The sequence below is a fragment of the Ursus arctos genome, unplaced genomic scaffold, assembly GCF_023065955.2.
Source record: "Ursus arctos isolate Adak ecotype North America unplaced genomic scaffold, UrsArc2.0 scaffold_28, whole genome shotgun sequence".
NCBI lineage: Eukaryota > Metazoa > Chordata > Mammalia > Carnivora > Ursidae > Ursus > Ursus arctos.
Genome location: NW_026622963.1, coordinates 21,083,624 through 21,100,936, shown reverse-complemented (window position 1 = coordinate 21,100,936; position 17,313 = coordinate 21,083,624). Strand labels below are relative to the sequence as shown.

At 42.0% G+C, this 17,313-nt stretch overlaps 1 protein-coding gene across 1 annotated transcript in view; it reads left to right on the top strand.

Annotated features, from left to right (window-relative positions):
• ASB7 (ankyrin repeat and SOCS box containing 7) overlaps positions 1-14,549 on the top strand; it is a 49,807-nt gene extending 35,258 nt beyond the window's left edge. The window contains exon 6 of the mRNA XM_026510347.4: positions 11,144-14,549. Coding sequence (XP_026366132.1) covers positions 11,144-11,283 — 140 coding nt within the window. The 3' untranslated portion in view covers positions 11,284-14,549. The remainder of the gene's footprint in view (positions 1-11,143) is intronic.
• The last annotated feature ends 2,764 nt before the right edge of the window (positions 14,550-17,313 follow it).

Sequence of the window (17,313 nt, the reverse complement as noted above, 5' to 3'; positions counted from 1 at the left end):
TCGGGTGAGGCAGGTGAGGTGCCTAGGGCACAGAATTTAAGGAAAACCTCATTCTTGGGATCATGCAAATGCACACAGTTAATTAAAGTAGGATAATTTATATATAGCGTTAAACACCATCATGATGCTAAAGGATCATGGGGAGCTCTGGTGTATGGGAATGGGCTAAAATTCTCTACCCCAAGGTAAAGAGCAGAATGTTGTAGGAATGTCTGTCCAATTCAAAAGAGCAAGTAAACATTTAGGCACAAGGAAAGGGCAAGCACAAGAAAATGTTAAAAGAAGTACAGTATTAAAATGTCGATAAAGACTATTTCATCAGTAAAACTTACCCTGAGGAAATGCTAAAATAATAACTGAACTCTGCCTGAGCAATTGGATTCTAATCTAGTGCTCTTTTTCCCCTTCTCCTCTCCCTGCGCCGTAATGTAAACTCCCTTACCGAATGGACGAAGGAGGTATTCAGAATGTAAAATCTTTTAAGAGAGAAATTCCATAAGAAAGCTGAACCTCGGGCATCGACTAGCAAGAACTTTTAAACTTACAGGGGGTACAAAAGGGGTTTTAATGACCCGCATGCCTGGAATTTTGTTTCAAGACAAGTAGCAAAGAACTCAAGTTTGGGGGGAAAGCCCAGTTCTGAATTTTCAGGCACAAATTATGCCTGTGGTAAGGACAGACTTTCCTCAGCCAGCCACCTCTGCAGGAGAAGGCCTTAGGCATGAAAAGCTCTGGTACTTCCAGTTCCTTGTGCCCAAGGGTCTGGACACGGGAGGAAGGTTTGAGAGAACAGAGTAGAAAGGGCGGTAAACGAGAGGACTCCCTGCTGGAGTGCACCACTGGAAAGGAGGCCACTTCCATGTCTGAGTGGCCAGACTATTTACAGAATGGCTGCCATGTTGGGCGGCCTGCCGAGGAAGTCCTTCCATTGTAAAGGCTTATTACTCCTTCTGAACAAGAAGGAAACGTTCAGAAGGCAAAGTGGAATCAAGACTTGTGCAAACAGCAAGGTCAAGGGCTGTTCGAGGGGTCGGCTTATCACCCTTTCCTCCCTTTGCCAGGGACCTGCACATCTCTACTCACTGTGTGGAATCGACCTTGCAGGGCTGCTGTTGCATCAAGGCGTTAGAGAGGCAAGATTTTGCTGTTACCACGTGCTAGCTTCGTCAGTTTTAACAGAACAATCCTAGTTAAATTGCCTGATAATTCCAACATCTGTGTCATAGCTGAGTCTGCCCCGATGCTTGCTTTGTCTCTTCCAACTGTTTTTTCTTGCCTTTTAGCACGTCTTGTAACTTTTTATTGAAGCCAGACAGGATGGATCAGGTAATAGGAACGGAGGTAAATAGGCCTTTAAATGTCAGGTTCTGTGTGAACCTGGCTGGGAGCTGGGCTGCCTGCCATGTCTGCTATAGCCGTCAGTGCCAGAGGCTTCAGACCTTCCTGCGTCCTGGGTTTTGTCTCCCCTCTTGACTTAGGGCTTCTCTCGGTCCTCCTCCTCAGAAGTGTCTGCATCTCGCAGCTCTTTCAACTGAAGACCACTGTCATCCTGCTGGAGCCCTGTTGCTGTCGTGGTAGCGTGTGGGGGAGACCAGCAGTCTGTAGTCTTCAGATGAAGTCTGTCTTTCAGTGGACCTGTGTCCCTGGGCTGCGGCCTTCACAGATGTTTCTTCATTTGCCCGCTCATCCACTGCCCCCCCCCATGTGGCCTCCGCCCTCACACACCTTGGTGAGACAGGAAGGCTCTGGGGGCTGGAGTCAGAGAACTGTTCTTTCTCCAGGTGGGAGATGACTCTGGTAAAGTCTTTATTCTTAGAGAACAGGTCTTTGTTACAGAGAAGGTTCTGGATGTAGGTCACATGGTTATTCTTAACCGTCCTCCCTTGCCAGAGCCACGAGGGGCTATTTATTAGCTATTTACTGTGACAACCTGGTGGGGTTCCTGAAAGTAAAACTGAGAGAATTGGGGGTGGGCTTCCTAAGAGTGTGACCCTCACTGTCAGGCCAGTCCATACACAGCCTCAGGTAACTCGTCAAAATTACCATTGAAGCGTTCCTACCAGTTTGTGGCTCCAGCAGCTTCTGCTCCAGGTACTCAGATCTCAGCAGTGACTCCGGATTTGTTTCTCTCTCCTGATTTTGTGGTGGTTTGCGCTGTGATGTCTGTTCGCTGGTGGGCGAGTCCAAGACAAGTCATTGATTTTGCGTTTGTTTGGTGTTTTCTTCTTACGAGAGCAGGAGTGGTGACTTCCAAGCTCCTTACACATTTGGGAGCTGAAACTGGAAGCCTGTTCATTAGTTTTATTGGTTTTACATAAAAAGTGAAAGATAGCCTATATCCATGGTCACTTGGGCTGAATAGTGTTTTGCCGTCCCCTCCCCAGTTCAGAGGTACATCTCTCCCGTATATCATCCTGAAGATTTCTCAGCTCTGCCTGTGTCAGAGGTGCTGTTAAATTAGTTTTATCGAGTGGTGAAGAGAGCAGCTGATGGGCTCTTGCCCCATGTCTGACTTGCCTAAAAACCTTGGGCAAGCCGCTTAGCCTCCCAGCTCCCCCTGATTCTCAGTTCCCCCCTCTGAAACATGGGGGAATTAGACCACAGTCCCTGGGGTCTCCCCACCTTTTTAAAATTCTTGCCAGCAACCACTCTTAAAGGGGATGATTTCTTGCTGCTTGTGATTTTATTTTATGATTTATGTAGAACAGTGGTTTTCACAGTGTGGTCTCTCATGGGGTCCTCAAGACCATTTTAACGGCCCATGAGGTCAAAACTGATTTCACTGCAGCGCCGAGATGTAATTCACCTCTTTTACTGCGCTGTCATTTGACTGATGGTGTAGGAGCAATGGTGGGTCAAACTGCTGGCTCCTCAGTGTTCATCGAGGCAGCGGCCCCAAAGGGTACACGTAGTCCTTGTGTTCTTCACCACCAGGCGATCTCACTAAAGAAGATTCCAGTTACATTTAGGGATGTCTTTGACAAAGCAGTAAAATTAATCCCGTTAAATCTGATCCCTCTGAGTACGTACCTTTTTAATATTCTGTGGAATGGAAATTGAAAGTATTCTTTACTGCATTACCGAAGTGCTGTGACTGAATTGAGAAAAAGCACTTTTTCTATTTGTTTGAGCTGAACCAGCAGCTTTTTTAATGGAACACCCATTTTTACCTCAAGGATTGACTGACAGCCAAATGATAGCTATTTAGTCTTGGGTATTTGGCAGACTTTGTTGTCACATTAAGGAAAACAGTTGACAGTATTTATGACGGGTCATAAAATTTGAGCTTTCAAGTGAAAATTAGAATTTTGAAAAGCTTGTATTTGCTACTGTGACATTGACAGTTTCCCAATATGCAAAGACTTTCTTGAGATTAGCAGCGATACAAACAAAAGTGATTTTTTGATAATATCTAATGAAATGGGAAGATCTCCATAACCTAGTCAGCCAGTTTTCCAAAGGACTAATGCATAATTTGACAAAACACGCATGCATAAAAGACCCATTCAAAGGGCAAAGTAGACCAGTGGATTTGAATGTGAAAGAGTACAAGAGGTTCACTGATTTGGTTTCAGATTTCATATTGCAACTAACCTTTAAACAATACCACTTGTCGAGTTTTGCTGAAGTATTAAAGAAGATGACGATCATCTAAAAAGGCTATGAAAATACTCTTTCCCTTTCTGACTATGTGAATGAGGCTGGATTTTCCTGAAGTACTTCAGTCAAAACAGCATATTAGAACAGAATGCAGGAGCAGATCTTTGAAGCCAGCTGTCTCGTATGAAGCCAGACCTCAAGAGATAATTTGCAAACATGTACGGCAGTGCCACTCTTCTCGTGAAACCATTTTTGTTTTAGAAAACAGCCTCTTTTTGCTACCAAAATTTACTTCAACTGATAATGAATTTATATTACTGTTATTTTTTTAAGATTTTATTTTTTTAGGGATCTCTACACCCAGTGTGGGGCTTGGACTTACAACCCTGAAATCAAGAGTCACATGGTCCACCCACTGAGCCAGCCAGGCACCCTATATTACTATTATTTTTAAGTGAATCAGTGAACGTGTTTTAAATTTCCCAACCGTAATTTCTAAGTATGGCAAATACAGATCGAGATAGCCCACATAAAAGTTCTTTGAGGTCCTCCAAATTTGAGAGTGCAAAGAGGTCATAAAACTAAAAAATTGAGACCCTAGTGAGGTACAACTTCTGCATTCAGATTTTTAAGGACACCTTGTTAGCCTAGTGTTTTCCAGTTTGGCGAATTTCTAATATATTTCTGTTTGCAGTTACTACAGTCTGGATAAAATGAAATGCTTTAAATTACTGCTTGCCCTGTGTCAGCAAATTTGCAACTTAGAATCTATAGAGATCAGTGATTCCTGAAGCGTGTCTGTAAAATTGTGGTTCTGTCAGATGCTATGAGGGTAAACCGATGCATTATTCAAATTAGTTTGGAAGACTAGAGCCCTGGATTCTAGACCCCAGTTTCAGGGAGAAGCATATCCAAGGTGCCAAGAAACCCTTGAGTGAGTAAGTTAACTACTAATTTTTGTTCACTAAACAGCCGACTTTCACAGGCATCTTTCATTCCTGTGGCAGACTGTGGTCTAGATGATTCTTAAGGCAGAGAATATGCCATTTGGGTTTGTGTTTACCATCCAAAAGGAGGCCAAGTTGCCATCTGTGTCTCTAGCAGATGCTGCTCACGGACGTGAAGCAGCCACTCAGTTTGCGTCAGTGGTGTGTGGAAGGTCGGACTGGGTTGTATTTTGATTTGTGTAGTTTAAGAAATGAAATGGCTCCTAATTCTAAGGAAAAGAGATGAGGTAGATGGGAATTGAATTGGGTAAACTGGTTGGGAGAGACTTAGTCCATCCAGTACTTAAGCCTGTTGCTTTCTAGAACAGCATCCCAGGTGTTTAAAAATACTGTTTTATAAACACGGCAGTAACCTGCAATGTGTTTTTATTTAAAAATAGTCAAACATGATGTTTTGGTGGCAGGAGTTAAACTTCAAAAACAGTTTCAAACACTAAAAAGTAAGAATACAAGTCATGACTCTTTTTTTTTTCTTTTTTTAATTTTAAGAAGGTAAGATTTAGGCTGTGGCTTTCTCAGCTAAATCTAGTACAACGACCACCATACGAGCAGATGATCACGTAAAACATACCACAGGTGGCCTTATTTCTGTATTTCTTTCAAATGCTTCTTTAATCACTTTCTTTGATTTTTTTTTTTTTTGGTAGGATGGTATCAAAACAGTGGTACCTAGTGTAACTCTTTAGAGAAGTAATTTGTGTAACACATTTTACCTATGCTGATTTTTTATTACTGATTTTTTTCTAATAAATCGGAGATTTGCCAGACATCTCCATTATAGTCTTGATAGACCTTCGGGTCCCAATTACTAAAATCACTTTTAGAAGTAAATAAAGAGTACCTAGTTCTAAGTCACATTATGCTACATTTTAAGGTCCTTTGATCTGGAAAGCATTGCCTTATTCTGCACTTCTTTCATGATATTTATATTGCTTTTTTGTTTTCAATGTAGGCTTCTAGAGATTTGTTATTTGTTAGGAAGCAATATGTGGTTTTGTTTAGTTTTAGCGCAAATGAAGAATCTAGGTCAAAGCTTATTAGCCTGTGGAAACAAATGTAACCAATGGACAAATGTCACCAAGGCTGATACTGTATATATTTGGATTCTATCTAAGAGTTAAATTATTTTACAATACCATGATTTTTATTTTAAAGTGAGCTAGAAACTGCCATTGTCCTATAAAGATTTGTTGAACACATTTCATCCTGAGTCTCTGTGACGGAATTCAGGGGCAAGAGCAAAGGAATAAAATGTGTTTATGGTAGGATTTTAAATTGGGAAGCTGAAATAAAACAAAGAAGTATTGGGGGACCATTCCAGATGCTGACCTACGATGGGGAGGTAGCCAAAAGGAGTTAAGTCGGATTGTAGACAGCAGTGAAAGGAGGCTAAATCTTTCTTTGTGTTTCTTTACACCCTCCCCTCTGCTTCCAGTCTCTTTCCCCTCTCCCCCAAAGAAGACCCAGAACATTGTTTTGCTTTCATTTTCTTTCCTCTGGTTATAAAAAGATGTTTTACCTTTCTGTCTACCTTTACCAGTATTTCACCCAAATGAATAAGTGTAGCCTATCATAAATGTGGTAATGGTGGTATCAAAAGGAGGTGGTTTAGAATATTTAATTTTCTAAATTATGCCGCTGCCCTGGTTTTGTAATTTATTCTAGACCAGACCCTTCAAAAGCTGATTTCCTATTTTATACCAGCCCAATTATTACTAATGATGGGCTGCTTTACCAAATGGAGAAACTAATAGCCCTTTGAACTGTTACGCAATCCCATTGTAGTTTGTTAGTGTGAACACCTTGTAGTGTTCCTGCATCCCCCAAAGTGTTTATGATTCCTGAAATTATACTCTTGTGTGAGATATCCCCCCAGGTCTCTCCTGTTACAATCCCTTAGACAAGGCGGTTGTTATTTAACAAGGTAGGAGTAATTTTCTGCAACACCTAGTAAACGTTGTGCACGTGTGTGTTGAGTGTTCTTGGTCTCATTCTCTTTATTCTTTCTCTGCCTTCTTTGCCTCTGCCGCCTCCTTTCCCCTCACCCCTTTAATCCTTGGCATGGTGCATTTTTGGGGTACATAGGAGGCGCACAGTAAATCTTTTGAGTGCTGTGTTTATTAGAAAGTACTTCTTTTTCAGTCATAATTTTCTGTTCCTAAAATGATATTCCTGAAAAAAAATAGGTCCTTAGTCAGTCTTAGAAATAACAGTGATGGCAGTTTAAGCCTGCGTCCAGCCCATATTCCGACATGGCTAGACGAGTTCGTATCTGTCAGTGGCACCGTAGCATAAAGACGTCCCTCACTTCATCACTGCACGGGTTTTTATATCATTAAGGTTCTTACGTCTCTGCTTGCCCCAAATCATGCAGTGATTTCCAGAGTGTCATTCCCATCAGTTTGCCCAGGACCGCTTCCCCATAACAGATGACTAGTGGCTCCTTTACCATTAAGCTGCCAACTAGTTGTCTTCCTCTCTTAACACCAGGAAGAGGGAGACCTCCACTTCCAAGAAGCACCCTCTACTTTCCTGGGAAGGAGAAGCAAACGTTACCCTTACAAGTATCAAAAAAGCACTATTTTAACATTTATTCACCAAATACGTATATAGCCCTAACTATGTGGTACAATACCATAAGCACTTTAGCAAATTAACTTGTTTGGTGCTTGTAAAGCCTGTGATGGAGGTGTTGTTATCTTTGGTTCATAGCTGAGGAATCTGAGGCAGGAGGCTAAGGAGCTTGCCCAAGATCACACAGATTCTAAATGCTGGAGCCAGGAGTCCAACCCGGGCCATCTTGCTCCAGACTTGATGCTTTCAGCCTCTGAGATGTGCCTCTCCTTTCAAAGGTCCCTGCAGACAGGGATTATACATGGTCAAGCACTCTTTAAAAGATCAGACTCTCCCAAAATAGTAAAAGATTGCCACAACACACCACTTAAGGAGAAGAGAAATCAGTAGCAGATTGAGTAAAACTCTCTGACATTTAGACACAGAAAGTGCATCTCTCCCTGGGAAAGGCCCTGTGGAGGTACCTTCTGAGGACGATAGGATTTCTGCAGCTACGTCTCTTGGATTACAGGTGCTAGCTTATCTTTGCCGTCTTGCACTTTATCATAGACAGTGAGGACAGCCAGCAGCCCCTCTAATAGTCTACCTGCAGAAGCTTCTTAACTAAATCATTAGGATATTTCTACTACTTTTCTATGTTACAGCAGGGGACAGTGTTGCCAAACTTTCTGCCACTAATAAAAGCCCCCCCCCCCCCCACTTTTCCTCCAGCTTGTAGAACATTTTTTTCCCCCAGCTTCTAATAACATTTTAGAACTTTCTTTTAAGCCCTAACAGACTCCTCAGAGCCCTTCCCCACCATCTGGTCCCAGTGATGAAGCCACATATTTTAGATTTTTTTTTTTTTTAATGGCAACACCCTACTTCCAGGTCCCAGAATCTCAGTTACCTAATGCTGCAAATTTTAGTGACTTAACACAATAATAGTGGATTATTTTGCTTCTGTGCTCCATGCAGTGTCATCTGGAGTCTCTTGACTGGGGCCTCTCCACTTTCAAGATGGCTCCACTCCGATGGCTGGCAATTGGGTGCTGGCAGTTGGGAGTTCAGCCAGGGCTGTGGGGCAGTGAGCTCAGTTCCTTCTTCTAGACTGCTCAGACTTCTTCGTGGCATGCTGGTAGCTGTGTTCGCAGAGCGAATGTCCCAAGAGCCAGGTGAAAGCCTGTCCCCTTCTGTGACTTAGTCATTGCAGTCACATAGCATCACTTCCGCCACAGTGATGAGTGCACCCATTTTCAAGGAAGGGGAACCTAGGCTCCATCTCTTAAAGGTGGGTGTATGGGTCACACTGTAAAAAAAGAGCATGAGGCACAGGTGATGTCGTGGTTATTTTTGGAGAGCACAGTCTGGCAAAATAGGATTATCAGAAGATCCCCCTTATGTAACCCTTTGTCTTGATCCCTTCTTTCTTCCCCTTAGCTAAGCAAATGCCAATAATACAGGTTTTCTGCTTTGTTGGATGTTACGTTTCCAGTTAAGTGTGCATTCTTCTGCGTGTCAACTTTATCCTCACCTGTTTTTTGCCTGAATACATTGTGCTTGTTCTTTTTATTAATATTACATTTGAAAAGAACCTGCCATCCATTAGGAAAATCAGATTCTTTACTCTGCAGAAAAGAAGGTTCATATCTAATTCATATTCTGGTTTGCATTTGCAGATCAAATACTGTAAGCGTTTATCGAAAAATGATGATAATTTATTCCCTTCCTAATGGTAGCCCATGAAGGGTGGTGAAAAATAATTCAAAACAGGTTAGAAAATGATTTGCCGTTGACATGGGTGGGTTTTGCAATGAGTTGACTGCTTTGTCCCTTATGGACAAGCCTGTTAAGTATTCATTCATTCAGCTAGTTTTTACTGAGTATCAGGTCAGCGTTGGGCTACATTGGCAGCCAGAAGAAGTCTTGCCCTCATGGAACATGTCAGATAGTGAAGAAGGTGGAGATTAGCAGAGAATCACCAAGTAAATGTACGATCTCAGCCTTATTAAGTGCTGTAGTAGAAAGGAGCTCTGGAGTATCTGATAGGGAACCTTTGTCACCCCTAACAAAGTGCTTTTGAGCAGAGATCTGGAAAATGGAGAAGACAAATCTTGGCGAGAGATGCGTGAGCGTATCACAGCCTCACACCAGTCCACGTGCAGCTATCTGTAGACACAGATGCCCCAGGTTTATAGGCATTTCTAGGAGAGCGGTAGTGTCTGCAGTTCTGTTTAGAGAAGACCATGTGTTAAGTAACTCTTGGAAAGCACATGTTCACGCAGGCCCTTACAGAGAGGTTAAGGAACATTTTTCATTTATGAAGAATTACTTAATTTTGAATAATGGCGATCACTATGAACGAGGACAGTTCACGTAAGGGGTAAAGAAGTAATTATAGCAGTGGTTTTCCTTGTATGGCTTGGGGACTCCCGGAGCTCCACAAGACCCTTTCCCCTATCTGAGGGCAGAATGGTTTTCATAATACTGAGGCATGATCTGCCATTTTCACGTTCCTTCTTTGGTGAGCGTTAAGTGGACTTGTCCAAAGAAGAGATGATTTTATCACAGCAGATGGACTGTAGAAGCATGTATGAGAACTCAGCTGTCCTCTATTATAATAGCCAGCCGTTTAAGAACTTTGCAAAAATGTGAAAGAATGTCATTCTTCTTAATATTTTTTAAAATATTGTTTTTGTACCAGTGTTGTCTATGGCCACATGTAATGGGTTTATTTTTATTTTTTTAAAGGACTATTTCTAAAATTTGCTTTAACTTCTAGTATGGTGATTATTGATAGATATAACCCACATAAATGGAAATTCATTCAGGTCCTTGATATATTTAAAAAAACGCAAAGAGGTTTTGAGACCAAGAAGTTTGAGATTCGCTGAGGTATGGCCTTCTACGTGACTTTGAGCATGTTACTTAATCTCTCTGAGACGCAAGGAGCCTGTGAGGTGGGGGTGATGATCAAAGTACTTCCCTCATATAAGGATGAAACTAATGGGTGTTAGTGTATGTCAAGAGCTTGTAAGGACACATGGCACGAAGTAAGCATTCAACATGCTAGCTTTTGCCGTTTGTTACCGTTTAATATGAAAGCAAAATTTATGTGAATCCAGATATAGCTGAGGCACTGTTGCTTAGAATTCTTGCTTGTGTTTGTGGTCCTCTAAATAGTTTTGGTAAAATATAGTATCCAAAAGTGAACGAAATTGAATTTTGTAACTTTTCTTTTGAGTTGAGTTACAGCAATGGTTTTTATTGGCAGATGGTGAGGGTGTGAGGTTTGAAGACACGTAGATTCAGAATAGCTTGGGGTGCTCTTTCCGTCTGGGCCTCTGCCCCCCACCAGTCTATGCCCTTGTGCCCACAGCCAAGGGTCTGCTATGTCCAGAATCATGGTGAACAGGTGGGCACATGTTGCTTGGAGATCATGCTATGTGTCTAGGCTCCAGTGTCCTCGATGGTGAGCTGAAAGGAGGGCTCCATTAGGCAGCATCTCATTCAGTTCTCCCACTTTTCAGATGGAGAAACTTTGGCCCAGAGGGATGATTTGCTCGCCCAGGTTCACGCAGCATATTAGAGGCATCCCAGGATGAAAACCGGCATTCTGATTTGTAACGAAAAGAATAGCAAGCTTAGACTCAGAAAAACTGATTTTAATCTCTGTCCAGAAAGCTTTAATTGGTCATCTGACATTGAGCAGTTGCTCAAATCCCTGATCCCTTGAGTCCTTATTTGTAACATGGAGGTGGAAATATCCATCATCCCAGGGTTGTGAAAAGCATCAGATGAGACCTCACATGAAGGTCCCCAGGGCGCGTCCTCTCAGTAAGTGTCTGTCTGGTCCTTTGCATGTGAAGTCCATAGAGAGACGGGTCCCGGTAAAACAGAACAATTCTTTTCAGAACCAAAAAGCCTGCCTTAAATATTCTACTGTGTAGCTTTGTAACAGCTTCTTTTTTCTGTCTTTTTAGGACAGCCCAGAAACTTGCAGGACCTGTGCCGAATTAAAATTCGACAATGTATAGGCCTTCAAAACCTAAAGCTACTTGACGAACTACCAATTGCCAAGGTCATGAAAGACTACTTAAAACACAAATTTGATGACATCTGATGTACACAGAACTGTGAGCAAGATTAGGAGTTATATTCCAGATACTTAAAAGGCTGTTTGCCTTGCACAAAGTATATCCTATGCAATTTCTGATTTGCTGTGAAGTCAGAAAGCAGGTATACACTTTTAGGTTTTTTTGTTTGTTTGTTTGGTTTTCATGGTAGGGGAGGGATTTTTTTATATATATATAAACACACACACACCACATGCTTGAAGGTCTTAATTTGGTTTCTTGGTCCAAGTTTAAGAGGTCCAAGCTTTCTATACAATATTGCATTTACGAAAATTGTTTTCCCAAAACGACACAAGCAGTGTTGGAGTGGAGAATTTCCCCTTTCCAAATGTATGGTTTCATGGGCGTGCACGACATTATAAACCAGCAGAGCACTTGTTAAGGTCTGGAGGCACAGTTTCACCCAGGGGGGTCCTGGGTTCTACTGGAAAATGCCCTAAGAAATTTTTAAAGTAACTCTGTCACCTCATTCATTTTTAAAGAGTACAAATTGGCTGTTTCAAACCGTTCCTCTCCTAATTAATGTAGCTCTCAGATGACATAAATCCAGTACCTCTGCTTTCCTGTTGGTGTGCTCTTGTTTTTAACTTATTTTTTTAACAACTGTAGTACACTACCCAGAGACATTGGGTCTCAGCTCTGTCTCTCGTTGACTCGTGCTTTTAAAACAATTAATGGAAACGAGAATAACTTTATAAAGCCAGTGTATTCTGTTTTTAAAACAGTGCCTCCCGTGCAATACTCTTTCTGGTGTATTTTATCCATTATTTCACTCGATGTTTCTCATTCCACAGCCGGCTTTGACATGCCCGTGAGAACAGGAACTGCCACTTTAATTTTAATTGCAGGACCATAGGATGTCAGTTGCCATTTCCATTGTAAGCTTTGTCTTTTACTTCACTTTAAAGCAGAAAATTTCATATCCTGGTGGTAGAGTCTTCCCTAAAAATAGCCCAAAATATTGTTAAGGCATTTGGCTTTAACGGTTAAATAATTTGGGGGTGGTTTCATCGTGTTTTTTTTTTTTTTTCTTTTCTTCCCAGTTTAAAAAAAAAAATTCTAAAGGTACAATTTCTAATGGGTGCACATTCGTAAGTCTGGTTAATTCCTACTAGGCTAATTCACCATTTCCTATCTATTTTAAGGTTATGCGCAGTGAAGCTCTTTGGGACGGTTATTTCATTTTCTGGGTTGATTGGGCATATGTTTGCAGTGTAAACACGGTTATGATAAAGTGTCAGTAACAATGGGAAAGGTTCCAGAGACATTAGGGATCTACGCTGATGCCCTTGGAAATGTGTTCTGTGCTTGATCTGTCATCATACTAAGTTTCAGAAGAACCTTTGCAAATATCCCAGTATTGTTCTCAGTGCTTTGGGCAATTTCAAAATATTTACACGCTAGTAATAAATTTGTTATCAGACGTTTACAAGATGAAGGGCTTCTCTTGTCTGAATTTCTAGTTTTGAGTCATAAAGTATAAAACTACTTCACCTGGAAAGTATAACTAAGCAGAATGAAGCGTCTACTCTGGCTTTACCTTTTTTTAGAGAGCCAGCAGGGATACTCTCTCAGCACAGTCTGTTCCCTTGAATGCAGGGTGGCTTTGGCATTGGCGTATCTGATCTGCTCGTGCTAGGCCGTGCACAGCTTCCTGAAGAACGGCAGTTCCGGAAAAAGAATGATTCGGGGCGGGGGGAGGGGATCACTATGGGGGTACATAGACTCTTGCAGGGAGCCAGTGAGAGTGCGGCCAGTTTGGTAACCATTCCGAGACTAACCGGAGCCTGATGGATAGAAATGGGTGGTCTCCCATCTCCAGAGTGTCCTCTTCCAAGAGAGAGTCCCTCGTGCTGCTGAGCTGTGTTCTCGTCCTTTCCACCGGTACCCAAGTCAGCACTGAGACATACTCGCAGTGTCAGGAACATGGCATGGCCAGAAATGAATTGAGTGTTACTTCCCCCTCAAACCCCAGGCCCAGGGAGACAAGGAGCTGGGAGGGCAGGCACCCAGGACCCTGCGCTCCGAGCAGCGAGTCGCGTGACCTGCGCACGGGGCTTATTTCCTCAAATGTGTGTATTCATTCATTCAGGTAGATGAAAACGACTTCCTTTCCCCGGCCATTCAGAGGTTTCCAAACGAAGTTAGCCACTGAGTTTGAGTCAGGGAATTCCGAGTAAAAAGATCAGATTAAGATAAATTCTTTGTTCTGCATTGCTGCTGTGACTTCAGAGGAAAAAAAATTATGAGAGCTCTTCCTTGGAATTGAAATTTCTATTTAATGAAGAAGTGTATAATTCCATTATTTATTGTTGGAGGTTTGATTTACCTGGAAACTTAAAAAGAATGTTTTATTTTTGTTAGTAAAATCCCAATCACATATCCTGTTTAACCATAACTAAAATTTTAGTCTCGAAGGTGGTAACCTGTAGACTATAGGAATGAACGTGCAGGTCCTCGTTTGAATTTAATTGGCACAGACGTATTCGTTGGTCACGTAAATGAGTAGAGAGAACAAGTTATTTTCAGAAAATCGACTGGTTTTTCCAGAACCTTCACTGAACTGTTCCGAATATTATCAGATTTGTCACTGACCCTTCCATGTTCCTTTTGAAATTTATTGTTTAAGCCTATTACTAGACCTTTATAAAAATATATTTGGCAAGTACACCAAAGAAACCAGCTCATAAAAGATTATGATCATTCATGAACTGCAAACCTCATCTTTTGAAAACAGAAGATTTTTTTTGTGTGTAAATATTTGTGTTTATAAATGTACAGCAGAGTTAAGAGTGTTTTTTAGATTATTTAATTCCCATATTTCTAAACTATTTACTACAGAATAATCCACGCTTGTTAGTTTGGAGGACTTGACTGTTTTGTTTTTTTAATTCATTATCCGTCATGCTTGGAACAGCATTTCCGCCAGAGAATTCAGTGTTCTGGCAGTAGCAAGAGCACACATCTGGAGCGCGAGGAGTCTAGAGTGATTTGTCAGACGTGCACCCTCAGAGACAAGAATGTATAGTTTCATTACCAGAGTGGACCAGACGCAAATGGAGATTCTAACTTTTCCTGCAGAATTGCTCATTAGCCCAGAATGTGATTGGGATGAGGCCCTTTGCCCACAAATTTAGCTTTCATGTAACTCCTAGTGTGTTATATCATAATGTATTTTGTTCTTCCTTTGTAATGTAAGTTTTGCTTTGGGTCAATTTGAATTAAAAAAAAAAAACTTAAATCTGGTTTAAAACCTGTCGGAATTGTGTTTTCTTTCTAGTCTGCCTTCACTTTTTAATATTTCAGGCTGTTCGGGGAAAAGCGAAGAGCTATCTTTCCTTCGTCGGCATTTTAGATCATTGGGAATTGCGTTCAGTGTATGATAGAGAAAACAGCACCATTTTAGAGCAGAGAAGGCCGTTCTCGCCCCCTGCCCGGATCACAGTTTTCGCTGCATCCCACACATAACCACAACAGAAGATTGTGGCGTCCTCCGATGTGTTGAGTGAGCACTGAGCCTTTTTGGGCCGATTTCAGCCCTGCCTCATGCCCGCCACACCTTGACCGAACACAGAATTTGGAGCACAGTGTTTCTAAGCACAGAACAGTAGAACGATGAATTGGAGGTAGTTTACTGGCCTGCAGGAGATAGAAGCAAGACCACTCTGATCTCACACTTCCTTTATGTAATATACACACAGCTCGATTCAGGAGAGACCTCACACTACTGTGAATGATGGTGTGCTAAGGAAAAGGGAGGCCACACGATGGAGATCGAGCACCCCATGCAGAAATATTCAATATTTTGCAGCTCACTTTGTTGCGGACTTGTCCAGGATTTGGCACAACCGAAGGCCAAGAATGGGACATTTGAAACGATTTTTAATGATCAGCAGGGGAGTTCAGATGTGAAAAATTGCTGTGTTGCTTGGAAATCTTGAGGTCATTCCTTTTCCAATATGATGTAAGTAGTGTATTGTTTTTTCAGCTGACGGACAATTTACAAAAATGGCTTCCTAGCTATTGATAAAACAGATTATCTCCTTGATTAAAAAAAATTTTTTTTCCCACATCCTCTGTGGCTGGGATTCAGGGAAGAAAGAAAATCGTCTGCCTATATTTATGTCAACATCACGTAACTGTGTTCTCTTAACATCTTGCAAATTTTGATGTTAGAATTTATACGAGCTTCAATACCAATAAAAAGATTTTAAATGTCCACTGCCAGGTACTGATCTGCAGGCCCGAGTTGCTGTAGACCCCTAAGATACAGAAGTCATTTGTCTTTATTCCATCACGAGTTGTTTTGTCATTACCGTTGAGGTGTCCTAAGTCTTCGATACCCAAAACGGAGCATCAGGCTAGCATACGGCGCTGCCGGGGCTCCTGACTTTTCTTATATGCTGCTGGTGAGCAGGGTTCAAATTTTTGTGATCTATTTCTCGAAGATCATCATGCATTTTATAGATTTCTCTTTATGTTCCAGAAGAACTCTGTAATGCCCGAGCGACAGTTAACATTCCGAATCCCATTCAAAAAGACTGAGATGATTGGCAGAAGGCCCCATAAGAGCTCGGTGATGTGGGCCTGGAACCCTGAGCTAGTGCTATTGGCTACGGTGCTCTGTCTCTTGTCCTGGAGGAGTGCCACACTCAGCAGTGAGATGTGCTTTTTCGTCTCATTCGTTCATTCATTCATTGATGCCCACATGCCTTGTGCTGGGTCGCTGTTGTGCATCCACAAAAACTAAGCGGTTTAGCAATTGTGAAGACCCAGTTAGGGGTACAGGATCAGATTCAAGGGGATGGTTCTCTCTGGTTGCAGATAGGACCTTAAAGAAAAATTCCTATAATCATGTTTTTGGTTATTATAAACATATTCTGAATCTTGGGTTGTTCCAGCATCTTAAAAATCACACTTAGAACATTGTCTTAGGTTTCGTTTTAATTAGGAAATTGTTTTTACATTAGTTAAGTGTAACTTCTTTTACGGTACTCTAAGTGATGAAGTGATTCACTTTTCTGTGAAATGGTATATGAATCAGAGAAGAGCTGGCTTAATTTGGACAATGGGACTTAGCTGAAGTGGAGAGACTCGGTCATGTGATGAGTAGACTGACCCTTTGTGACTGACACAGAGGTACTCCAGCTGCAGATCGCTCCTATTTTATCTGGCAAACGGAGTCATATTTTTCTTGCTGCTCAGGCTTGAGCTAACGTTGCTTTTCTTCCTCTGATAGTTTTGGGTCAGGTCACTGCTCAGTTTTCTTTTTCCTTACAAAAGAAAAAAGATTTGTAGGGCACTGGCTTACTGTACATGACCGTTTTGTATTTCTCTAGAGGCCTTCTAGGTTTTCCCTCTTAGTTCTGGCCACTTAACCCTTTAGTGAAGCCCCTGCAGGTGCATAGGGCATGGCCTTGGCCTCACCGAGTTGCTTTTGTATGCTGATTTTAGAGTTCCCAGATTGCTTGTTTTTCCTGCCTCACCTGAGTAGAATGATAGCTGAATATCATTTCGGAAGAATGTCTTCCAAACTCGTCAGGGTAACCATCTTGGGTAGCGCCAGAGAGGGACTGGTTCATTTCTTCCTTGTTTATTACCGATGCTCTTAAGAAATCACTCGCCACAGGGCGCCTGGGTGGCTCAGTGGGTTAAACATCTGCCTTCAGCTCAGGTCATGATCCCAGGGTCCTGGGATCAGGTTGCTCAGCAGGGAGCGTGCTTCCCCCTCTGCCTGCCACTCCCCCAGTTTGTGCTCGCTCTCTCTTTGACAAATAAAATCTTAAAAAAAAAATAATCATTTGCTATAAGTCCACCGTACAGCGAGCTCCTGGAGGACAGATCCCAGGTCTGTCTTGCCTGAGTCTCAAATAGTTCCTAGAAGCCTCTAAGGAAACCCGGGCCAAGTGGATGACAGCATCAGCGTTTCTCAGCACCAAATCTCAGGTAAGTGCAGTCCTAAGTCCTGCCAGCATTGCCTTTTGCTGTTCCTTCCTCTTACCTCCTCATCCCTCCGG